General features: G+C 43.7%; 3 protein-coding genes across 7 annotated transcripts in view; all 3 read right to left on the bottom strand.

Annotated features, from left to right (window-relative positions):
- Positions 1-99: 99 nt before the first annotated feature.
- chd8 (chromodomain helicase DNA binding protein 8) lies at positions 100-19,369 on the bottom strand. Of its 4 annotated transcripts, XM_051408850.1 has the most exons (40): positions 19,243-19,362; positions 18,484-18,561; positions 17,103-18,118; positions 16,605-16,916; positions 15,384-15,497; positions 14,744-15,246; positions 14,494-14,605; positions 13,604-13,810; positions 13,418-13,486; positions 13,263-13,318; positions 13,041-13,158; positions 12,861-12,944; positions 12,592-12,729; positions 12,152-12,273; positions 11,647-11,890; positions 11,388-11,564; positions 10,892-11,035; positions 10,641-10,739; positions 10,376-10,535; positions 8,494-8,704; positions 8,168-8,363; positions 7,847-8,017; positions 7,421-7,714; positions 7,061-7,281; positions 6,759-6,961; positions 6,377-6,533; positions 6,204-6,293; positions 6,001-6,104; positions 5,693-5,816; positions 5,462-5,537; positions 5,064-5,335; positions 4,474-4,706; positions 3,536-4,204; positions 3,347-3,453; positions 3,018-3,239; positions 2,730-2,825; positions 2,504-2,617; positions 2,266-2,367; positions 2,069-2,173; positions 100-1,235 (listed from the first exon to the last, which is right to left on the bottom strand). In XM_051408850.1, exons 3-40 carry the CDS (start codon positions 18,015-18,017, stop codon positions 873-875), a joined length of 7,704 nt encoding a protein of 2,567 aa, XP_051264810.1. In that variant the 5' UTR covers positions 18,018-18,118; positions 18,484-18,561; positions 19,243-19,362; the 3' UTR covers positions 100-872. The 4 variants fall into 4 exon arrangements, with proteins under 4 accessions (XP_051264810.1, XP_051264802.1, XP_051264826.1 ...); XM_051408842.1 differs by lacking the exon at positions 18,484-18,561 and having other exon boundaries at positions 19,243-19,369; XM_051408866.1 differs by lacking the exon at positions 18,484-18,561 and having other exon boundaries at positions 3,347-3,450; positions 19,243-19,369.
- Positions 19,370-21,072: 1,703 nt separating this feature from the next.
- cbln12 (cerebellin 12) lies at positions 21,073-24,663 on the bottom strand. Its single transcript, XM_051408991.1, has 4 exons — positions 24,099-24,663; positions 22,640-23,343; positions 21,956-22,075; positions 21,073-21,869 (listed from the first exon to the last, which is right to left on the bottom strand). The coding sequence occupies exons 2-4, from the start codon at positions 22,913-22,915 to the stop codon at positions 21,672-21,674; spliced, it is 594 nt and encodes a 197-aa protein (XP_051264951.1). The 5' UTR covers positions 22,916-23,343; positions 24,099-24,663; the 3' UTR covers positions 21,073-21,671.
- trim110 (tripartite motif containing 110) overlaps positions 23,901-25,621 on the bottom strand; it is a 39,170-nt gene continuing 37,449 nt past the window's right edge. The window contains exon 9 of one of the 2 annotated variants that reach the window (XM_051408932.1): positions 23,901-25,536. In XM_051408932.1, coding sequence (XP_051264892.1) covers positions 25,267-25,536 — 270 coding nt within the window. In that variant the 3' untranslated portion in view covers positions 23,901-25,266. The remainder of the gene's footprint in view (positions 25,537-25,621) is intronic. The other variant, XM_051408923.1, reaches the window with a different exon arrangement.

The raw sequence follows: 25,621 nt of genomic DNA, 5'->3' as shown, positions 1-25,621 counted from the left end.
TTATGCATTGACTGTAAGTAGGACTCAATTATTAAACAGAAATGAACATAAACAATCTTGCTTCTGCTCGATGTTAGTCACAATAATACACAAACTTGCTTTCATTGTAGATTGCTGTTATTCATTTCACAGATACACTCAGATCATAAAACAAGAATAGTAACTCATTGCCGTCATCTTTGCACCATAGTACACAATTGACCAGCTCTACATTGTACAATACAACCATCCTCCTAGCACTGCTTCAGTAACTAATACGCCACTTTCCCTCTCCCTCCCTTCTCAACCCCCACCCCTCCCATAGAGTGAAAACAATAACAGTACATCCACACACCGGATCCCCTTTTAGTTCACAGACTCGTCTGGACATACAAGATATGACCAAACAAGATTGGGGGGGTTTGGGGATCTTGATCCAGGCTCTGCTCAGTACACATGTCCAGTTTCATGTAGCGCTAGAGGACCAGCATTGAGGTTCTTAGATAAGAAAAGGGTATCTGTACAGCAGGGGTCCCCTTTTGGTCATGGCTGGGAATGTGATGGGAACGAATAGGTTTGGAGGATAAGGAGGAGAATGACGAGTCGTTAAGTAAGAAAGCTCAGCTTTTGCCATTTTGTCAGAGGTTAGAGAGGAGGATCGAGGAGACAAATATGGAACACAATTGTGATGATGAAAAAGAAAACAGATGGGTGCAAACCTGCTCCTTTCATGGAAAATATCCCTATATAAAATAAATGAATAAAAGTAACAACAAAAAAACACATTCATCCATAATTTGATACATAATATGGTAAAAATAAATGATGAGGAATAACATGATTCATTGTTGAGAAGGGGAATAAGTCAAATGTGTTTGGAGAGAGGAGTTCAGTCAATCCTCTGAGCTTGATGAGGAGTCTGAGTCCTTCTGTGCTATGATGACATCGTCCAATAGTGCCTCTTGATCCGAGCTGTCATAGTCACCTTGGGAAAGGCTGTCGCCGCCCTCCATTTTAACATCAAAGTCTGGACTGGTGAGGAAGTGATGGGAGGTCTCCAGGTCCTCCTCGTCCATCATGTAGGCTCCGTCTGAGACCAGAGTCTCCTCTTCTACCCCATCAAGGTTGGGGTCCTCAGGGGTGGGATCTGGAGTGTGGTGATGGTGGTGGTGGTGGTGATGGCGGCGTCGGCTTTTCTTCGGGATCTCCGAGTGCTCGGTCAGCAGTCGGTGAAAGTGGGACTCAGGCAGGAAGCCCTGTGGGTAGAATACATATTATTAGAAAGTCTATTATGAAAAAAAAGGATGGGATGTATTTTTACAGAGTTTCTGTCAACCACAGTTTTGCTGTCTTTTTTTTTTTTTTTTTAAAAAGACATCAAAAGTATTTTTTTGGGCTTTTATTGCCTTTATGATGGTGACAGCTGAAGACAGACAGGAAAGGAGGCAGAGAGAGGTGATGACACGCAGCAAAGGGCCGCAGGTCGGATTCGAAACCTGGGCCGCTGCAGCAAGGACTCAGCCTTGGTACATGGGTCGCCAGCTCTACCCACTGAGCTAACCGAGCACCAGATTTGCAGTCTTAAAGAGCCAAAAATATATCAATCAGGGAGAAAAACTTTTTTCTTTTTAAAATATTTTTTTGGGCCTTTTATTGCCTTTAATTGATAGTGACAGCTGAAGAGTGATGTGAAAGGGGAGGAGAGACAGAGAGGGGATGACACACAGCAAAGGGCTACAGGTTGGAGTTGATCCCATAGGTGCTGCAGCAAGGACTCAGCCTTGGTACATGGGGTGCCAGCTCCACCGGGTGAGCTAAACAGGGAGCCCCAAACATTTTTCTGTACCTAAATGCCATCAATTCTCTTCCAGCAAACCACCATACAATTTCACTGAACAACATTTGAACTAAACTTTAAGTGTTTCGAAGGTTAAACAGATAGTGACAGCTACATGCAGATTCTAACACAAGCAGCACGTATTCTCTCTTGTGCTCTAAATAGAGGATCAGAGAAAACTAAAGTAAAGTCACATTTCTAAACAACACTGCACAGCAAAGTGTTAAAATAATACATATCCTATGTACGTACAGAGTTGCGAACAGTTTCAGACCAATCGGGTGCTACAGCATTATCAGGATTCTCCTCCAGATATTCCCTCAGGTCCTGCAGCATCGGACAGAAAGCAGCTCCAACCTACAGAGGAGACACATTTGGATGTTTGTTAGAGTAAGATGACTCACAGCCAACAAACCAAGTGCATGATACCAATTTACTGTATGCCTCACCTTCTTTCCCGTCCTCATGTTAATGACTTTGACCTTCTCACTGCCTGTCAGGGCTTTATCTGCCCTCCTCCTCCTCTTCCTCTTGCTCCTGTTCACAAGAAGCTGAGGAAACAAAACAAGTTATATGCTAAGGCAGAAACGGTTTAGATATTTTGTTAAGCAGGGAAATATCAGTTACAAAATAGGACCAACTATTCATCAATTTATCTCTCAATTTATTTAAGTGTCATGAATGTACCTCCAGCATGTCTCCCTCCACCTCATAATCAGGGTTCTCCTTCAACCATGTGGGAGGGTCCCTCCGCCGAGGAGTACGCTCCAGTGGATCATTGAGTCCATCTGGGTCGGATAACTAAAAGACAGACAAAAAAACAGACTGCTTTCAGACTCAATCCAGAGCACTTTTGTTTTTATATCCAACTCTACTGGTACTAATGACGAACATGTAAACCTGACTCATGTACCTCTTGGTCCTTGCGCCTTTTGCGGCTGCTGCTCTCTCCCCCAGACCCATTGGGCATCAGGGCCTGCTTAGAGAAGGTCAGCTTCAGCCCCTCCTCCTGACAGGGTGAGAGAGAAAAGAGCAATTTAGCTGTGAAGTGCAAATCACAGCTGCACCAAACCCACATATATAAACAATATAATACTAGAAATAATTTTATTAGCAAAAAAAGCAACAGAATGTGAGTTTTTGTGTATGTTCAATTTCCCACCAATGCCTCAAATATTAATTCACTCCACTATATTCTCACCTTTAGGAGCTTGACCGTGAACTCTCCATCGTCTCCATCTGCCCCAGGGCCACCAGGCATGCCACCGGGTTTACGGATCAGCCTTGTGTAGGCCATTTCGTCTCCCACCAGCTCTGAGCTCGGGTTGAGCTGAGCCTCAGGCACGTAGCGCCGCCCTGAGGGCCACTGACCGGTACTCACCAGCGTACACAAACTGTCTAGACGGTTGATCAACACGCGGTCCTGAGACAAAAAGGAAGCCCCATGTATCAGTCATTAACAACAAGGAAACAAATAAGTGATTTATTTTTTCTAGAGAAATGCTTTGAAATGTGAATCACATGAATTACTTTGGGCCAATCAACTCTGAGAGGATCAGGAGGAGGAATGCCATCCTGGGATGGAGTCATAGAGAGTAAACTGTTCTCTTCATCCACGTCAAGCAGCTTCATGCCTGCTAACAAAAAAGGGAAAATAGTTTAACTTGTTGTTTTTGTTCTTGCAGCATTCAGCATTTTTCTCTTTCACCACCAACTTACCTCTTTCCACCTCTTCCTCACTCTCTCCGCTTTCATCACTACTGCCTGATCGCTCGGATGACGATGAGCCTGAATCAGAATCTGAATCAGAATCCGACCCTCCCTCTCCCTTCCTCCCTCCTTCTGTTTTCCCGACCCTCACCCTACTCCTCTTCAAGCTCCAGCCCTGCCCTCGTGCCTTGCCGTCATGGTGACTCAAGGGCGTACTCTGCAGTTCAGCACTGATTTGACCTCCAAGCAACCGGGCGTCCCCTTCCGCTCCCTCCTCCTTCACACCAAGCACTTCCTCCTCAATCTTCGGCTGGCTGAGGGGCATGATGGGTATGGTGGGTGGTGCCTGAGGTGGAGGTGGAGGTGGTGGGGCCTGCTGGTTCTGGACAAACTCTTCCCGAGCCTGACTGAAGGTGAACTGTGGGTCTGCGAAGATGGAGAGCTCAGTCCGGCTGACACCGTGCAGTGAAGCGCCCAGCATCAGCTGACGATCATGGTCCGGTATAATCCACCAAGTGGGCAGCTCAGAGCTGGTTGGAGCCAGAGGGAGACGCTCCTCCAGGGAGGGATGGGGCAGTACTCGCTCACGAAGGCGACGCAGGAGGCTAATGCGGTAAAGAGTACGGGAAGCACGCTCCTCAGTGATGGGGGCCACAGTCTGGGAAAGCTCTGACGGATCTGGAAAGGATGACAGGAGAGATATTTCCTGTTAGGTGACTGTAACCTCACTACTCTGCTTTCATCAAACTGCCAAAAAAAGAAAACTGTAAATAAACATATTTAGTTAAGTAGTATAAAAGCCTGGATTTAACGAAAATGGCATATGCATAAATATCGGAGTCCCTAGTAGTCCACTAATTACATGGTGTTGGATTGAAAATGATGATTAACTGCTGCTTAAATAGCTAAGTCAGGTCTTTTTTGACAGCATGTGTCACAGTAATTACCGTCACCGCGGCCTGGGCGCAGGTGGCAAACTCTCCGGCACATGGCAACAAAAGAGCGGAAGTATCGACTGAGGCTCTCATCTGTTTTTTTATCCAGACGAGCAAAGGTACGGAAGCGGTTCCAGTCATAATCAAGGTCTCCGCCCTCAGGAAGACTGGGCTCCTTTTTTATCTTTTCCACACCAAAAGTCGATACCACGCGGTAGAAGTCGCATTCTTCCCTACGTGTCCACCTGGAGACAGACAGAAGGCAAGTGAAGTGAAAAATGAGAAGGAAAAGTTTGAATATTTGTCATGTTTATGGATGTGTCAATATGTTTTTATTGATACTATAGTCACATGTCACATTTACTTTCACTCCATTAATTGTCCACCATTCCACTTACAGAGGAGAATGCAACCATGTCTTGAAATGCATGCATTACATCTCAAAGAAAAGCCACAGTTATTAACCTCTAGTACTATGGACTATGTAACTATGGAGCAGTTCTTGTATAAGTGGGTCCCTGTTGTGTTTGTCTGTTAGAAACTATAATATATATGACACTAATAAGACTGAAATAATTAGAAATAATGTAACACTAGGCTACCTCTGCTGGCGCTCTTGCCGCGCGATCTCCTTCAGTTTGCTGGCCTGTTCGCACCGCCTTCGCCTGCGGTCACCCTTTGCCTCTGCTTCAATCTTCAGCTGCTCCTGCCTGTAGCTGCGTTGGTAAGCTGTGATGAGCCGCCGTAACCGCGCTGTAAGTGATGAGCTGGAAGGCCAGTCACACGCACCGCTCTGGCTGGAGAAGCTTTCGGTGATCACTGGCCCCACCTTGTCTTCCACAGAAATCTCATCGTCCACGTTCATAGAGTCAGGCTAGAGGGCAAATAGAAACTTGTTAAAGTGTTTATCCCTATTGCTTGGTTCCAAATATTCAACCAAGTCTTTGCTAATCGACTAGCGCAGACAGAACCACATCAATGTGATTTCTCAGGTTCGTACCTCCTCAAAAAGATCTTTGGCGTGTCTCGACGCGGGCTTGAACTCCGGGTCCTCTGAATACTTATCATAGTCAGCACTGTGCAACACAAACAATAAACCACCACTGAAACTTTGTATCTCACATAAATATGAAAACGTCTACAATGTTACAATGTCCACTTAACTTCTGAGTCAGCTATAAATCTACAAGCAAATGAGTTTTAACTGGCCCTGTTAGCCAAGATCACTCACTCATCTCCCATCTCGCCGTCACCAGTGTGCTGCTCGGCATCAATGGCCTTGTCATCAGGCCGACCAGCTCTCTCCAGGAAGGAGAGGCACGGATCAGCACGCATAGTGGTGTACATCTCATAACCTGGTAACAGACAGAGTCAAGACTGTTCAATGACAACAAAGATTGTGCAATGACAAGTTCCAGAGGCAACTGGAGCAGCTTGACATGTCACAATCACGGAATGTTACCACTGAGCTAGAAACAGTTTTTTTGAAACCATAACAAATCCTCACCCTATTCTCATAAAAGCTTTGAGAAAACTTACCATGTTTGAATACGCCAGCAAGCAGTGAGCGATCTGCCTCGGCATCCCACCATCCTGCAGGTACCTCTTGCTGCTCCATCTCAGGCATCCAGATATCAACATCCCTGGAAAAAAATTATAGTAATTGAGTCTGTGTGTGTGTGTGTGTCTGTGTGTGCTTGCGTGCAGATTTGGCTTAATGTACAAAGGGCTGTACTGGATACCTGATGTCAGCCCCTTTAAGGACAGAGTCAGCATGTTCACCAATCACCTCCTGTTTCAGGTAGTAGAGCATGCGCACCCTCAGCAAGACCCTGAAGTGGGAGAGGAAACGTTTCAGGGTTTGAACATCTATGACAGAACTTTAACAAAACACAGCTGATTGGGTTTCACTGACTTGTTGCACTGGTGCTTGAGGTGTTTGCGGTAGCTGTCATCCAGAAGCAGAGTGTCAGGGTTGTACTTGCGGATCCACTCCACCTTCTGAACATCAAATGTGCTCTGGGCCTTTACTCTCTTACCCTTTCTGCCTCTTGGAACCGGGATAGACAGGCCTAGGCAGAGAACAAAATTACACAGTTAAACATTTCAATAATAATCATTTTAAAAAGACAACAGAAAAGGTATTCAGGAATACACCAGCACTGACTACTGTATATGAGAAAGGCTATGAAAGAAAACAGAATGCATTTTCTCTCCCGTTTTTATTTATCTACTTTTTCAATTTGAGAAACTTGACTTTAATTTAAAACATTTAATGATCTGTGTGCAGCTCCTACCAGAGTGGTTGAGTAGTGTTTGGGGTTCACGCCCATTCTCTGGTGGTGTGATGAGCTCCCAGATAAAACTCTTGATGTTCTCATCTCCACGGTAATGGAGTAGACAAAAGACAAGGATGACGCGGCAGATCGTCTCCACATCGCGTTCACTCAGGCGACGTTTACATCTGGCATGGGATAAGATGTCCCTCCAGCGACCCCAACTGGAGAAGAACAAAACAGGTCACAGAGTGAAAACAGGGGACAGGAGTTAAGAACTGACACATTTATATTTTAAATATGATATCATAAAGTCTACGTACCCATAGACAAGCAGGTGTTTCTCCACCCGGAAACAGTCAGTGCGGCCATAACCACCTCCACTGTGGCGGTCAGAGCGTCGGGAGGCACGTGACTGTCTGGAATTGGCAGGTGGATACTCATCGTCGCTGTCCAGATCAGACAGGTCTCCACCTTCACCTCGTAAAGTGGAATACTGACGAGTTTGCTTGCGGACTCTGGGAGTGTCAATCACAAGGGTGTTCTAAGGGGGGGAGAAGCAACTTTCGGTCAATTACATATTACTCCAAGCAATAGCACTAGTAAAATATACTGTAAATTACATGCAGTGCCAATCAGCACTGTAAGCTTTGTATGATCTTCACCCAAAAAAAAAAACATACTTTTCTGTTGAGGGTGTCCATGTCTATGTCGGCTTTCTTGGCCCACTTCTGCCAGAATTCTGGGTCATCAAGTGCAATGTCATTGCGGTTCTCAGATGCCACAAAGCTGGCCTTGGAGAAGGTGGAGCCCTTGCCCTCGCTCTCAATGGTGATGGTGGTGGCTCTTCGTTGAAGGATCTGGTCGATGTCCTCCTCGCAGAAGCGACTGCCTTCATCGTTCTCATCCATGATGGCAGCGTAGGCCCCCTTCCTCAGCAGGTCCTCAATCTCCTTCTTTGAGAACTGCTGGATTTGCTAAAGGTGACGCAGAAAGCCATTTGCAGAAGCGGCCCAAACAAATTATTCAAAATAAATGAGATGTAATACAACTGACTGACCTAAAAATGACCTGACAGTTTGAGTTCATGACCATTAGTTTTTTCTTACCCCATTTACATTGCTCTCTTTGTTGCCACTCATGCTCTGCAAGACAGCACGATCCAGACCAAGCTTCAGACTTGCTTTATCCAGCATCTCCCTCTCATAGGAGTTCCTAGTGATCAGACGGTAGACCTTGACAGCCTTAGACTGACCAATACGATGACATCGTGCTTGGGCCTGATAGAAGAATTAAGAAAGGATCAAAAATCACCTTTGCAGCCATTACAGAAGCACACATGAAAAAGAGTCTGTAAACAAATAAATAATGAATGTTGATGATGGTTTGCGGTTCTTGCAATCTCACTAAAGTACAGCACAATCTTGTACCTGCAGGTCATTTTGAGGGTTCCAGTCTGAGTCAAATATAACACAGGTGTCAGCAGCAGTGAGGTTAATACCCAGGCCACCAGCACGGGTACACAGCAGGAAGACAAAGCGGTCTGAGTCAGGCTTGCTGAAGCGGTCGATGGCAGCCTGACGTAAGTTCCCACGCACTCTGCCATCAATTCGCTCATAAAGGTATCTGTAAAAAATAAAATAAGTTAACAAGCATATCAACACATCACGTACATCCTCAGAATACTTTTAACAGTTACGGCAATAACCTTTTTGAAATCATCAGTTGCATTAAATTACACCTGGGCCTCTCTTACCTCTTGTTGATGAGGTAGTCCTCCAGAATGTCCAAGCAGCGCACCATCTGGGAGAAGATGAGCACTTTGTGGCCACCAGCCTTGAGGCGAGGCAGCAGCTTGTCCAGTAGCACCAGCTTGCCGGCCGACCGAATGAGGGCCTGCAAATGGAAGTCGGGAGCCAGGGGGTCATACACCTCCCGCAACTCCGCTACGATCTTCTCCTCCGCGCCTGGATAAGAGAGACCAGAGAGTTTTATGATGCTAGATTGGCATTGATCAACTTGGGTAAAATATCACACAGTTACATAAACAGTTGACCTCAATGCTCCACTGTTTCTAATTGAGAAAAAGCTACAACATGTCATCAGAACATTTATTGTTTGGCCTTTTAGTCTTTCAACACTAGCTAATGCTGCTTTCCATTTGTCTCGTGAACTCGGAACCTGAGTTGTTCTGCCGCGAGAACGTGACGTCATTGCCTGGCTTGTACCACTTATAGCGTTCCATTTGTCTTCGGGCATTACGAGTCGGAAAGAAGTGCAGCAGCTGTCTTGTTATTGTTTGTGGATCATCTAAACAAGCTCAATGTGAAATAATAATACGTTTTTCTACAGAAACACTAACATTTCAAGTAATTCCGTTATTGCAAGTCTTACATTTCCATAATATTTTGCCATTTTCGCCTATTTCAATTTCAACAAGTGCTGTGGCGTTTGTCTCGAGCCACCAGGGGCAGTGGCAGGCTAGTGTTATTGTTAGCTACATTAGCCTATTTAGCAAACCAGCTCGAAAACAAAACTTTACATTGTATTGCACGCACAGCAACACCGTGCAATGCTTAAATTGGTGACCGGACTAAAGCAGCAATGTAAACAAGTGTGTAAGAGCATTTAAAATCGACATTAAAACGACCAACATAGCACAATGTTGCCATCTTTGTTTTGCGGGTCGTACGAGCCCCCCCGTCCAGTTCGGGGTACCCTGAGGCACCCCGAGCTGGACGGCTGAAATTCCGACCAAAAGGGGGTGTGTCTCTGTGAAATCACGCGAGATAGCTGCGAGATTTACACTTTCCAACTCGGGTTCCGAGTTCATGAGACAAATGGAAAGCAGCATAAGTCAACCAGTAGTCAAGCAGAATGTTAACCAACAAAAACAAATTCATATGTGCATCACATTGGAGTTAGACCCGACTAATCTATGACTGTAAAATGTCTGGATCAGGCTATCTACGTCTAATTACTAGAAGTCACTCACTCACAAATTTTTGTTCTCCCACAGAATGAGTGACAGCCGTTCAACATCATCAGATTATATATGGTCACTGCCAGTGTCATATTACAGCTGACTGAGGGTTGATCATAAAGGAAGCCTTTGTTCCTCAAAGATAAATTAATCTGTTTATAAAAATAAGTGATAACTGCATTTTTCATTTGTTTTAAATTTTCAGTTCTTGCTTACACAGCATATTATGCAATGATCTGTGAAGCTGGTCGCTCAGCACTGTCCAAACCTGCAGCAAGTGCAGCTCAGACTGCTTATCGTGTGCAGACAGCTTTAGAGAAACATTCCACCTCTGATTTAACATAAGCTCAAAATGGCACCAAATAACAAATAATACCTGGAATTCTGTTTTTGTTTTTCAGCCAAGTTTTAATAATACTTGGACTTGCTTCAAATGATCATATGGACAGTACGGCACAATTAAATAAGTAAATACTGGAAATAAATACACAACTATACATTTTGAAGCCAAAATATAACAAACAGCAAGATGCCCGAAACAAAAAGATACTCAACCTCGACAAGCTGTTCTTAATCTCATCCAAAACCAGCAGAGAGAATACATTTTATCAACAGTGCCTGCAGAAGACTTTGAGTTAATATTGTGATGTAATACCAGTGATGAGGTAGGGGTGGTTGCAGCACTTGCGTAGCTCCATCATAGTATTGAGCAGATTGGGGACATTGCTGTTACTGTTTGCCCCTAAACTGAGGAAGCTGAAGTTCCTCTCCAGGATGGCCCGGTAGTACTTCTTCTGGACATCCGTCAACTCAACCTGAGAGAAAGCACAGTCCAATAATCAAATTGTTAGTTTTTTTATTATGTCATGTAGATCTCCTCCTACAACTCTTTACACTGAAGGTGTAATATTTACACCAACCTCAATGATGGTCTCCTGTTTGGGTGCCAAGTTCTTCTCAACATCCTCTTTGAGCCTTCGTAACATCATAGGTTTCAAGATGGCCTGCAACTTCTGAACCTGTGAAACCAAAAAAAAAAAGTTTTAATTTAAAACAAAAGATCGTGACTGCTGTACAATATCAGTCAAATGTGCAAATGTGTAAGACAAAGAACACTGATAGTTGTGTGTGAATATTAGTGTCAGTGCCAACATAACAGTATATTTCACACCTGTTCCTCTGTTTTGAGATCTCCAAAGTCTCTGAGGAATTCAGTCTCAGAAGGGAACTGAGTAGGCTCCAGGAAATGAAGCAAACTGAAGAGTTCCTCCACAGTGTTCTGGAGAGGAGTGCCGGTCAACAACACCTTGTGTTCCTGAAAGAAACCACAGAACACACATAGAATATAGGCAGAGAAGAGGGAGAATGGAGAGGTATAACCAAATATTCATTAGGAAGATTATAAAAGATGAGGAAGATGGTAGAGAAGGGACAGGAAGAAGTACCAGGAAATAAGAAAGAAGAGTAAAAAGAACATAAGGAGATGAAGAAAAGTTCAAAAGTCCTAAAATCCACGAATATCCTTGTCAACCATTTCCGGTTTCTCACTTCAAAGTAAATGCATTAAGGAAAAGCAATATTTTTAAGTTGCAACATTTAACATATGAATTATCTTATGCACTTTTGACCATTGGTCTTGCTCCAAAATCCAGTTGTGGCCAACTCACCAGATCTAGCATCTTCAAGCTGTCCAACAGCTTGCAGTTACGATTCTTGAGGCGGTGAGCTTCATCAATGATCACACATCGCCAAGAGATCTCCCTTAGCTCCGGACAGTCAGATAACACCATCTCAAAGGTTGTGATAAGGGCATCGAACTTGTAGGCACCTGGGATCAAGTGCTCCTGTAGACAGAATGTCAGCTTCCATTAGACACGATTCTCATCAGTAAATTTAATCAACAGCAATCATAATCAATAACTCCACCTTATCATCCTTGCAGTACATCTCATATTGCTGGATCATCTGTCGGCTGGCCAGGCTGCCGTGGTAGACAATGGCATTCATATCGGTCCATGTTGTGAACTCTCTCTCCCAGTTGGTGATGGTGGAGAGGGGAGCAATGACCAGAAAAGGGCCTTGGAGGCCAGCAGCATACACCTCAGACAGCAGCGTGATGGACTGGATGGTCTTCCCCAGACCCATCTCGTCTGCCAGAATACAGTTCTGCCTGAAAGACAAGAAACAGGGAGTTAATTAGTGAAACAATAATAAGCATAATTCAAAACTAACCTTTTCCAGAACATAGATGCCACAATGCCTACTTCATGTTGTCCCTTGATGTTATGCTCTACTATAATCCTAATTCCAACAGTGCTAGTGCAACCACGTTGATTACAGAACCTTACCCAGTAAAACTAATTCAGTTTGACTGTGGCACTTTGCTACAGGTGACCATGGAGTGTAGTGTGTGCCTGTGTGTGTTGAATACCTGTTGTACCAGTTGAAGAGCAGCCAATTGACTCCTTCAAGCTGGTACTCTCTGAGCGTGTTGCCATTCTTGTACTCTCTCGACTCCTCCAACTTCTTCCATGAACTGGCAGATGGCCGCGCCTGAGGAAAGAAGGAAAAATGGATGAAAAAAAAGAACCAGCTGAACCACTTACTTTTTGGTCTTGGAAAGAAATACCACAGCTTCAATAGAAACACAAGCAGGTGTAATTTTTTTATTCTAAAGATTCTTTTTCCACCCATATTCACGGCATCTGCTCTTTACTGATGCATCATGTTTTCCACTTGAGCCAAGTGTGAAAATATTTGCCTTTTTCTCACACATTTATTTTATGAGCAAATTCAGAATGTGCAGAAAAACAAGTGAGTGGAAATCAACAAGTTAAAACTGCTCCTGTCATCATTCACTTGATGGCTCACCGCTCTCTTCAGGCGAGGTTGTCGGTTTTGGATTTTGGCGAACTCTTCCACCTTGCCCTCATCCACGTCTTCCTTCAGTTCCCAAGTGGCGTCTTCATAAGGCAGAGAGCACCACTTCACCAAGTAGTAGATAACAGGCTATAGGAAATAGAGTTAAAGTATTTAAGGTCATATTTTTATAAGGAAACAGCACAACAGTTAACCTACACAGCAAAGAGAGAAAAGGCTAATCTCTTTTGTCCAAGAAAGTCATATCTTTTTTCTCTCACCTCGCCATTGTCCTTGTCCACACTGTGGGAAACGTCCAGGATCCTGTCTACCTCTACATAGTCTGGGTTAAAAGGCTCCTCCTCCTGCAGAGAACCACAGGGTCAGAGAAAGTAGAAAGTTGTACTTCTAGCAATTGAACTTCATCCTAAAGTATGAGATTTTCACATGTGCCCTCTCACCTCCTGGAAGAGGAGCCTCATCTGTGCGTGTTTGGTCTTGAACCTCTTGAGCTTTTGATGGATCCTCTTATCTTTCTCCAGCTGCTCCAAACTGGCCCACTCACAGTGTAAGTATGAACTGAGAACAAGAAAGTCAAGTTTTACTGATCTGGATGTCTCCCCAAGAAATAAAAACTGTCAAGTGCCAAGACCAAAGTTATTTATTGAGATACTGAAACGTACTAGTTCTTGTATTTTACAAAGAATTCCTCAACATTGGTGTACTGGCCCTGGGTCACCTGGGAGAAAGAAACAGTTTTGTGTTTGTTTTTTTATATTATTCTCAAAATTAGATCAAATGAATCAAGGAATTTGAATAAAAATGGAAAAAAACATACTTCCTTCTTGGTTAACCTCATAGACAGAACTTTGTCTACAATGGCAGCATCTTCCTCACTTGGATTTTCCTGTAAAATATAACACACTGAATATTAACAGGATTGATAGTGTGTAGGTCAACAAACATCCACCCTTTAAAACAATCCTTTCAATCTCACCAGAGAATAAATAAGTTCTTCACTCACCACAAAGAACTGCATGCTAGGCTGTCCGTCACCATCCAGCTCCAATTCCTGTTTAAGCTGCGCTGCTGTACTGCCACTGATGGAGGCCACAGCTGCCGCCGTTGTAGTAACGTCTACATCTTCCTGCTCATCCTCATCATCTGTTATCTTGATATCCAGGTCCTCTGTGTACTTTTTCCTCTTCACCACACGATTGGAGCGCCTCTTCTGGCCAAAAGAGAGAGGTGTAAGTTGAGGGTGTTTTTGAAACAGGTCAAGCAAAATGTTCAAGCAGATGTAACCAGAAAACCACATGGGACACACACCACAATGTAAAATGAGAGCAGACACAGTTCATTGTTAAATCACAGTGTGTAGCATTTTCAGTTCACTTTACCTGACCGTTTATATACATTTTAACATCGGCAAGTGTGAAATTTTGGCTTGTTCTACCACACTGTCAAAAAAATATTCTAACAAATAAAATGTGTTAAAAAATTAAATGGGTATGTGCCAACCCCTCTCAAAGGGAGGCAACAAGGCTCCCTGGTGCTGCACAAACAGCCACACTGGTCTGCGCAGGACAGGGGTAAAAGTGGAAAACTAGTCCGTAAAACCTTCTCTTTCCATTCTTTTTGTGGACCTAAAACTGTTTTGCATTGCAAACGTTAGAATATACATGCACAGTACAACTAGAAATAAAGTACTGCTATGGAAAAATATGTTTATTATGTTTTAACAAAGGAGGCACTTTAATGACACTTAACTTCCTGGATTTTGCAGACTTCACAGTGAAGCAGTAACAGAGCTGTATGCTCTATTATTGGTTGTGTTCGGCTATTAATAAGATTTGGGGGAAATTTCCAAAAGTGTGGTTATTTTATTTATGTGACCATGTATGTGATTTGTACCGTAATCAAGTCATCCTCCAGTGTAGCAGGTGAGGCAGGACTTAACTCCCCATCAGAGTGGTCTGAGGACGCATTTCGCTTTCTTTTCTTTGCTCCCACTAGAGTGATAGTGCTGCAGAAAGGTGGGGGGGAGAGAGGAAAAGAAAAGAATAAAGAAGCAGCAAATGAACAACAATAAATACCTACCTCCACGGAAACATTTTCAAACATACAGAAATAAACATTCAAAAGGATTCCTCATATCACATACTTTGTCTTGGTCTTGCTTTTGCTCTTGTTCCCAGCTCCAGGTATTACGGTGCATCCAGCCACCCCAGTTGTTCCTCCTGCTGTCTTCACTTTGCCCTTTTTGTCTGCCCCTCCTGTGGTTTTGGGCGTCGTTCCTCCGGCTACGGGACTTTTCTTCTTGCTTCCTCCTCCGCTGGTCTTTTTCTTAGCAGCAGACACCACGGTCACAGTGCCCCCCGTTTCTGGAGAGGTCTGTGTAGCTGGAAGCTCATCCTGGTTCAGGACTCTTGGAAGGTTCTTCTCACCACGTGCTTTGGCCCGGGCTATAGCTTCTGCCACAATACGGTTTGCTTTCTCCTGCTTGCACAGGATCTCCACTCGTCGCACAGAGGCAGGCTCACCAGGGGCCTTGGTGATACGGATGGCCTGGGATGGAGTGGTGGTTGTAGTGGAGGGACCTGCAGCCGATGTGTTGATGACCTTCACCACAGAGAGTGTGCCGCCAGCCGAAGATGCTGAGCTTGTCTGTGTGAAGGAGAGTTTAAGAGTGAAGAAAGCTGAGTATTTTCCAGCCACGTTTTATAAAAAATAAAAAAAAACCTATGGGCCTCTACTTTAATGTATGTATAAAATAAGATGTATATGCACATCTTGAAGTCTACCTGTGGCTGCAGAAGCATTTTGAGTGGCACAGCAACTCTCTGTCCTCCTTGGCCCTGCGTGATCTGCAACACCTGTGGGCTGCCAGTATTGCCAGCTCCTGAGATTAGCTGGTACTGTGAAAGGGAAAGAAGACAGGTCAAGTCACAGTCCCCTTTGGAAAATAACCAAAGAAGTAAATTACAAAACCTAACAAGTGAAGTTGCAGATTGCAAGCAACTGAATACTGCTTGCCTTCCAGACATAAAGGAAAAACTACAGTGGCCACAAGACTATCTAAGGCCAGTGTTTGGTTTGTTTGTTCTGTGCTACTGTAGAAACATGGCAGTTCAACATGGCAGCCACCGCTCCCTCTGTACATAAAAACAACTCATTCTAAGGTAACAAAAACAACGATTCCAATATTCACGTGATTATACACAAAGGAAAATACAACTCTTTTTAAGAGCAAACAATCAATTTGACTCTGCCACACAAAAAAAACACCACATTGCTGATTTTTAATATGAAACTATCAAGTCTTAGGTAACAAGGACAAAGAGAAATCTGGTATACAACTAACTGTTTTACAACAATGCATCAAATGTTCACTGGCTACAGTGTGCTGATACAACATGTCATTCACAACAATGCATGTCCTTATATGGATATAAAAGAGGTGAGCATTAACTTTAACTACTAATGAATACTAGTCAGACCAATTGTGGAAATGTTAATCATCTGGACTGATCTGTCAGCACTACCCAAAAGTAGCCATTGTTCTTTAGTGGTGTACTGTAACAGGCAGAACATGGAACATTGAGTTCGCACATCTGAAACAAGTAGAAATAACTGCTTTAGTCCAACATAAATGTTAGTAAACTAAAATATTCACATAGAGACAAATTTGTTGTGGTAGCTGGGGGCATTTTGCCAGGCACTAACATGTCACTAGGGGTCAGATTTCAGAATTCACCTTTTAAATTAATAGACTAATGAGGTAAGGTTCAAAACTTAACTGCAAGCAGACAAATGTCAATATTGAGTGTATAAGGAAAAACTTTTACACCCCCTTTCGACTGCATAAACAGTTTGCATGATTTCTTAATAGAACAGAAAGAGCTCAGAGTAATTTCTCACAAACAAGAGAAGAGGAAAAAGTGAGTGAAAAGAGAACAAATACTGTTGGAGAAATTAATTAAACTAACAGGTACACCAAAACTCTGAAACACTTCTTTCCTCACCTTGACTCCTCCTTGTTGGTTGGGCTGTTGCTGCACCTGCAGCTGAATTGTGAGGACTTTGGGCTGCCCTCCAGCCTGGCCTGCAGCCCGAGCCTGGGTCAGAGCTGCTAGCTGGCTTCCCTGGAGCACCAGTTTCCCTCCAGGGAGCTGACCCAGCACCAGTCTAGTCTGGGTCTGCTGCTGTTGCCCCCCTTGGGCTGTCTGAACCTGCTGGATTTGTGTGACCTGCTGCTGGGCTTGACCCGCTGGTGCAGCAGAGCCAGCCTGAGAGGGCTGCTGGAGGACCAGGGTGATGCGCTTTGCTTCACCACCCTAGAATCAGATATACAGAATGAGATTTATTGTGACACTCAGGAAAAAAACTGACCTAAAAATACAGCTTGTGAAACACACATTCACTATAGGGAAACCATAAAACCCATCCAAGCATCACGTACTGTGATGCAGCTGTCAGGTTGAGACCTTGCTGTCTGTTGTGGCAGAAGAGGTGGTGCTTACCTGTGTCTGGGCCTGCATGGCTGGCTGAAGCTGCACCTGGCCCTGAGTCTGGACCTGGATCTGAGCTGCCTGGGGCTGGACTTGGACTTGAGTCTGGCCTTGAGCCATCTGCACCTGAAGCGTCTGGCCTTGCGTCTGCTGGGGCATGGAGGTCAGCAGCATCTGTTTCACTGGCCCGTTGGGAGACTGCAGCAGCCTCTGCACCCCTGCAGCACCCACCTTGACTTGAGCTTGTCCTTGGCTCGCCTGATTCAAAACTGTCCCCCCCTGCAGTATGGACATGCCAGGTTTAAGAGGAGTGCCAGACAACACACGGATGACCTTTCCACTGGTCTGGCCTGTAGCTCCTGATACAGTCTGCAGCACTTGGGCTTGACCCTGGGGACCTTTGAGAATGACAATTTTACCACCCGCCTGCTGTGTGATGGCAGCCAACTGCTGTGGAGTGAGCTGGTGAGTTATCTGTGTGAGCTGCGTGGTGGCAGTGGTAGTGACCGGAGAGCTGGAAACAGTCAGAGGTGAACTCAGCAGGACAGTGCTACTGGTGGCCACGCTGGTGTTGCTTACAATAGGTATGGTGGTCTGGGCCTGGATCTGAGGTACACTATCAACAGGGGCTGGGGCTACAGTGGGAGCTGCAGCTATGGAAACAGTCTGAGCAGTCACCACTGGCACTGGCTGCTGTGTGGGGACTTGAACGGGGGCAGGGTCCGGGATGGTGGGAACTGCTACAGGAACATTTAGGCCAGTGTTGACCGTGAGCTCGGACTCAGCTGGTGGGTCCACCTGGCCCAATGCAAGCTTAAGGGCCTCCTCCACGGGGTCTGAGGAGCCCTGAGAGAAGGAATCGTCCGGTAGGGCATCCAGGTTAAACAAGGGTGTATCCTCAAAGAGGTCCATGATGGGGTCTGCCATCTTGCCCACTCCACACTGGGAGACGGGCACAATATTAAAAAGACTCCGAGATGGAAGCTAAATAGTCGCAGTCCAGTTCTTCTCAACTTTTAAGTAAACAGCTGGTAAAAGAGAAGAAACACTGATGTCAATGAGGTACAAGTGAATGACTTTGAAATGATTTAAACAAATGCTACTGTATGCTAATGTACGGCATATTATATAACTCAAACCTATATACAACAACTGCAATGTAGAGGGCCTCATTCAATGAAATTAATGTTTGAAAGTGTGTTTTAGTGTACAAAGATAGCAGGGAGCAGATAGAAGACACAAGGCAATATTCAAGTCCATGTTTAATTCCCAGCTCCTATGTTACTTTAATGTACATCAACATCACAACATAATTCATCTAAGTCTGGTTCCTATAGCAGTGAAAGTGCACAGTTTAATAAACCACAAACAACTTTCATATGAAGACACTTACATTTATCTTCTTAAGAGCTGTGACTGAAACAATCAAGTTTACTGTGAGTTAAGTGCATCAAACCACGAATTCATTGACCTATAAAGTAAAAATAAACAAATTTAAATGACATATAACACCCAGTAAACTAACGACCACCGGATTAGTGTTTTTGAATATAACATCTCAGTCGTGCCCACATTGTCCAGAAAACGGTTTCAATGTGACATTAAGAAGGTTTAGAAAAAGAAACTAAATGAAAAATGAGCTAATTTCAGTAGTAATATACAAAGCTAGAATACCCATGGAAGATCCAATGAATGAAAATAGTTGTTAGTGAAGTCAGACGAGGAGGGTACTGATGCTGGAGAGCTGGGATGCTTTCCTCTCCGCTCGTATTGCAGTCTTTCTCACAAAACCGTCGGCTAGCATTAGCTTGTACCGCGACCAAGATGTGCCTATTACAACAGCGTGTCTGGCACCGAAAACATATTCAGGCTTAAAAACACGGTGAACTGTACGTTTGGAAACGTTACCTCGCTCCTCTGTCATTTACTACCAACCATTCAGTCTACCGGACTCCTTCAATCTCATCAACAAACCGGACCAAACCAAAGCAACGTGCCACAATAACCATTGCTCGTCAACGTTCAGACACGGGTTAGGCCGCAATACTGTTTCGGTTGGTCTGCGTCTATTTTTCGGCAAAAATACCTGAAAATAACCATCATATCCACTGCCCTAACTCTCACAGTAATAATTTCGGGGTGCTAAATTTACCTTTGCATCGACACACATGGCTTTCTCCGTCTCACAACACTGTACGATTACAGGAAACGGCCAGGGAAGAGCAGGAACTAACATTCTTGCCAGAGAAAGCGTAGAAAGCGTGCCCCTCGGATGATATCAAACGCTGATTGGTCCATTTTCTTCCAAGCCGGCAGCATACTGCTATTTCATTGGCTGTACGAGCTATCCGTCATATGTACGGCCGCTTCTGGGCGGGATGAGAGCCATAGTTAGGGTGAGAAAGCGATAAATGCGGCCTAGCTGGGACCATTTCACTGGGTGATCTTCAACATTGCTGTTTTACTGCCATAGATGCTCACATTAGGAAGCGCAGGCCCCGTAGAGCTGACTGGAGAAAAATAAACGATGTTTTCATCATCTCAAAGTGTTAATGGAGCACACAACCGAACAGCCCTGTGTGTGAATTACACTGTCCGTTTGTTTCAGGGTTTTATTACATTGGCTACAGCTCAGGCATCATCTTCAGCTTGTGATATTGCTTTATTACTTTCTAAAAATATACATCCAGACCACATGGGCACATTGATTTTTGTCCTTCATTTTTGGTAATTATTTCATTTTGAGATCTCAATAAAAGCTTTCTTCTGGGCACCAACGTGATGACTTGTGAGCTCGCTTGGGTGATTCAGTTCTATGTGACTTGGGTTTTGGCGCCCTCTAGTGCCCACAGGCTGAAATGTGATTCTGAGCCGCTGTGGCTGCTTTATTATTTGGATTGTCCTTCTTCTTTTTGTGTATTGTCTGTGTGCAGGTTTTTGCGTGGTAATCTGAGTAATCACAAATCAATTTAAGAATATGCTCAATGTTAGCACAAATGTACTTAAATAATAAACAAAAACCTTACGACTAGAACTTGATACAGGTCAGGGCCTCAAGATCAGGCAATAAAGATGTCAAGACCCTTATGCGGTCAGATGATAATTTTTTTATTCATGCACATTCTCAAACAAAGTTACAATTTACCACAAAGCAACCGCCGCTTTTGCAGGTCCTTCAGGATCAGGGGCCCCAGACCAAGTTGCCTGTCTTGCAAATTTGGTAATCCAGCCTTGATTTCTATATCATAGTTACCATTTCTGTTCTGAGCTTAAATATCACAAAATAAGATGTGATATTACATGGTTAAAAAATGGAAAAAGATTCAGAGAGTTTACGCAGAGGAAATAAGGACACCACGATCAGAATAACATAAAATATGTCCACAAGCTCTCCCATCTATTACCATTAAAGCTTCTTCATTCAGTGCATTAATGTGACACCACAAATTAATGTCTTGGTTCTCCATTCCCAGGAATACTTACTGGCCTGTCCTAAAATCAAGAAAGTGTGATTCTGATAGGAGACAGACAGACAGAGAAACAGAGAAAGAGAGAGAGATTGTGGTCATGAACCAGGGAAGCGTAAGTGACTGCGTGTGACAGCACACCACACTTTATCCATGGTAACCCTGTAGAGAGGAGCCTGCCTGTTCGCCAAAGCCTCCATCTGTCTGCGGCCCTGCAAGGAGTATCCGCTATTCACCACACTTGCACTCTGCCCCATGCTGGTCTGCTTGGTCCACGCCAACGCCAACTCTGCTGGTGAGGGCTATATTTACAAACAGCTGCCGTGGCAATGAGTAGAGTACCATGAGAGGAGGGAGAAATACTGTTTTGCATGAGCAGATTAAATAGCCACACCCCTAACATAGTCAAGTATCAACTCAGTTATTTCTCTATGTTAGTCTAGCGATGATTTATAAAATATTGTCAGTCTTCAAATGTTGCAAAGGGATATTTGACAATTCATGTAAAAGCAATACACTGAGCCAACCATATATGATTTTATTTGAATATGTTCTCCTCAATAGAAATTTCTGTGTAAATAAACATTTGTTGCAGGAGATTTAACAGGCATATAGAGGGGCATCAGTCATACGACACAGCAGAGTAAAGGGCAAGTTTGGCAAGTTTGTTAGCTAGACAGGATGCCATGTGGAGAACAGCAGTGTTTCAAACATTGTGAATAAAAAAAAATCTTAGCACAGAAGCCCACATTGCACATGGCTACTTTTTTATCACAATTAAAATATCTCTTATACAAACCCAACTAATATGTATGCACAGAAACAGCAAATTAAAGCCACAGATAACTTTACTGAATGTTTCTGCTTCTTTTCCCACTTTTTTTCTTTTGGTCTCAGGTGAAAATTATCTTAATTTACACAATCTTTATCTCAATTATATATATTTTTTTGCATAAAACACATCCTTTCATGCACTGTATAAAGAGTTAAAGATGGAAGCCTTATTTTTCTTCCACCCCCTTTCATTTTTCTCTCACTCATTGCCACCCCTGCACCATCCAATTATCCTCCTATCACCCTTCCAACACTTCAACCTGACCCCCCTCCACCTTCCTCACAAGGGAAAGACCAGAAACCCGGAGAAGGTGGAGTACTTCCAGCCTCCCATCAGGTTGCCTCGCTCCAGTCTGAGGTAGGCCTTGTCCCCCTTCTCCATAATCACCAGGCCGGCGTTAGTAGCAGCTTCTCTTGTCACATCCTGGTCCCCGGCAAAGGCTGAGATCATTGGCCAGCCGTTCAGCATCAGGCTGACCTAACAGAGAGCAAACGATGGGATTAGAGAGTGCATGTTGATCCACTGCAATGAGAACTGCAAGTGTCAGAGTTGAGGTATCGTACTTGAATAGTTTGTCTATTGTAGGCCTTTACAACGTGGAAGTTAAAACTGTACACGCCTCTTCTTGGTGCCAGGAAGACGCTGCTCTCTTGGTCAAAATGAGTGCCCACGTTCACCAGAATCTGACGCAACGAAAGAGAGGAAGAAAAAGGAGGAAGGCAAGATGATATGTGATTTACACATGAAAATATAAAGGTATGGAAGAGAATAAAACCCCTGGAAGACTAATGATAAACAGTAGGGCAGTGGTAAAAAAAATCCCATATATATACTCACTCCAGGGTCATTTGGGTCATTCTTTTTGTCCATTCAGTCTCAGGCGTCTCCCAAAATACTGAATCATGCTTTTACATTTACATTTCTAAAACAGCCCAGAATATCTGTGAAAACTCAGCTCGGCTGAAAGTCTGAAAGTTCGGTGTTTACCTCATTATCATAATTCCTCACTGTCAGAACTCAAATCAAATGTGCATCTCATTGCTAGAAGACTCCAATACTTGGAATACAGCTCACAGAAGCTGTGGGTGGGGAAAACATTGAAACTTTTTTTTTAATTATAGCTCTGTAAAAAATCTTATGTGAAATATAGTAAAACACAGTAATTTGTCCTCTCATGTCAATAATGGGCTTTATTTAAACAACAAAACAGCACCCTGTGACTGAAAGATAAGCAGTCACATACTTACATTATCAAAGTAGATGATCATGGTGCGGTTGCTCATGTCTGTGGGCTCATGGTTGGTCTGGCGGCTGGCGGAGAAGGCAACCCGGCCTGAGCCGGAACGGACCGACATGCCCAGGGCGTTACCGGCGGGCTCAGATGAAGGAGTGGAATCACATACGACCAAGCATTTCCCCTCAAGGATGATGGGCTCTGTGTCATTCTGGCCCCTGGACCCCAAAGGTCCCCACATCAGGAGCACAGACAGCACTATGGGGAAGGTAACTAACCTGGGATGCATGACTGAACTGGGGCTGTTAAGTCAAATATCTCTGATTGATTCTACTTTAGAGAAGTGTCACTTTGGACTTGAACTTGAAATGAAAGCAACCATGCTACGGTGAAACAAACTGTCTTTGTGAAAAGTTTCCAGACTTTACCCTCTTTGTAGTTTTGGTTGCTATCAGCTAAAGTACATTCATATGCTCCCAGGCAGCAAAAGAACCAGCAGATTTGTCTCAGAGCTGAAATATATTCAGAAAATACTCAGAACTGTTCATTGGCCATAGCTGTCAATCACTTCATTTCTGTCTCTGTCTTTAGTTTCCTTGTTTACCCCCACAAATCCCAAGTCTCTTCAGTGTCCTACGTGCTGTGTCGGCAGGGGCCAGAATGACAGTCACAAAATAACCTCTTGGTATTTTCAAGTGGATTTCTTCAGCAAAAAACCTGACAAGAGGGCAGAAAAGCAGAAGGGAAGAAAAGGGCTTGAAAAGATAGAGCGCAGCACAAGTGAGTGGAGATACGAGTTCAGACTTTACAGGATGAAGAGATGATAAAAGATGCTGAGGAGAGGTGAGGGAAAAAAACAGATGAGGTAAGATTCTGGAGAGGTGACAGGGAAAAGATGTAGGGCCCAGAAGGGAGTGAAAAAGAGAGAGGGAGTGGGGGAACAACTCCACTGAGTGACCATCTGTCTTTTACACGAACCCCCCCTCCCTGCTCAACACACATTCCCTCACACGACACACACACGCTCTCTCACTTTTGTTTCACACTTACAGGCACATATATAGTAGCTATACGTGGACAAAAATTTGTACTTTTTGCATTTTTTTTGTTCTCTCTCCAAGTTCAACAACCTTTCTGTTGTTCAACTCATAGAAATGAAACACAAGTTGGGGATTTCGAGACTTTTTTGACCTCGTGTGATGCCATTAAGTTTCAAACAGTACATTTTTAAATACCATCAATTTATCTTTGACCAAAATGAGCAACAACATGTGTAAAAACATCTCTTTCTGAGCTTTAATGAAACTTATTTCATTACACACAAAACCAGCTGTTTATTGGTTGGAGAAGGATTCAGATTATTGCAAAATGATCAATAATTCACCTTAAAACAAAAATTCTAACATGACTCAACTATTTTTGCTGTGTAGTACAATCCTAGTGTTTCAAGTAAATAGAAAATAGATGATCACCTGTTTCCGTTTGAACAATCCTGTATTCCATAGCAGGTGAAAAGAGTTGTTTCCTCCCAACCGGAGCACTGTAATATGGACAAAAATCCCTCTTCTCCTCTTCCTCTATCACATTATCTCAGAGCACGGCAGGCAGTCTGATCGTAACCAAGCCGGAGTGTGCTCTGATCTCTCCCTTTCTCTCTCTCTATCTCTCTCCCTCAGCCACCCCCTTTTCCGTCTGTTTCTTTCTCACCCTCTATGTTACATCCGCCCACTCACCTTTACAGTGAAATAAAGAAAATGGGAAGCTAATTGGGCATCTGAGCTGCTTCAAAGAGCAAAACTAGCTAGTGAGTGGCAGTTGTTTTTCTTATTTTTTTTTTTTAATATCCAATCAAATCAGTGGTTCCTTCTTGTGTGTCTTTTAAGCTGAGTTAAAAAGGGATCAAATTCTCCTTTTTGTTGTTTGTGCACCTAAAAGATTTACACACCTCCAATGCTTTATGTAGTGAGGTTGCTTCTTCTAAAAGACACAGGCTGGATTAGCAGTCTGTGAAGATAGATTTTTTTTGAGCGTACAAACACATAAACCAACCTGATGAAGATACAGTTAATTCCTAAAAACAAAGACATCATTTGGTATTCACAGAATTTCAGTCACACTGAGGTAGAGACGCTTAGGAAAGGATGGGATGAGTTAGTGTCCAGTTTCAAAAACATCTGACAAAATCATTTCTGGCATCAAAAGTTACATTTACAACCTTCTTTTACAAAGCTATAATATCTTTAAATCACCAGTCATCTGCATTTGTAATCATTTTTGGAATAAAAAGCACAACAAGCCTATTTCTGTCCTTTTTCAAAGGAGAATCTTAATTTGCTGTCCTGTCAGGATCCACTCAAATTCACTCATCCAAAGCGCCATTCTCACTTTTCTCTGCTGGAAATAATTTCCACGTCAATATCACCTGATCACAGTTTTAGGAGACGTGGTTTTGTCTCTTTGTTGAGGAAGAGCTCAGAGATCAGAGGGGAGAGAAACATCAGAGAGGCTCGCGACAAAAGTTCCATCAGAGCGTTGTGCAGAAATAAATCAACACCACTTTGTCTTGGCATGGCTTTGTCTAAGTTAAACCAGCTCAGAGCCTGTCAGCATTATTTTCTCCTCCTTTCCCTTATCTCCGCCTCAGACCTTGATGAAAGAGATGCGGCTGTTGAGCTCAGCTTTGTACAGTCCGAAGCCCAAGCACACCGGCTTAGTGAACGTGGTGGTGAAAGTGTGGAGGTGGGTCAGGTTGGAGGATGGTCCCACCTCGGAGAAGGTGATGGTGCCTGCGCCGTAGTCCACGGCGACGGCAACTCGGTTACCAGTCATTTGATACGTGAGGCGGGTCTTCCTGCGGTTGTGCCAGGCAGCCAGCTTCCTGTCATGCTGCTGTGTCAAGCTCCATGATACCTGGACATTTAAAAAAAAAAAAGCATTTCAATCAATTGGTTGAAACTGAAGAGGGTTCTGTTGTTCAGAGTCTCCTAACATATTG

The sequence above is a fragment of the Dicentrarchus labrax genome, unplaced genomic scaffold, assembly GCF_905237075.1.
Source record: "Dicentrarchus labrax unplaced genomic scaffold, dlabrax2021, whole genome shotgun sequence".
Taxonomy (NCBI): Eukaryota; Metazoa; Chordata; class Actinopteri; family Moronidae; genus Dicentrarchus; species Dicentrarchus labrax.
Note: the sequence above shows the minus strand (reverse complement) of the source record. Positions and strands in the feature narration are given on the sequence as shown.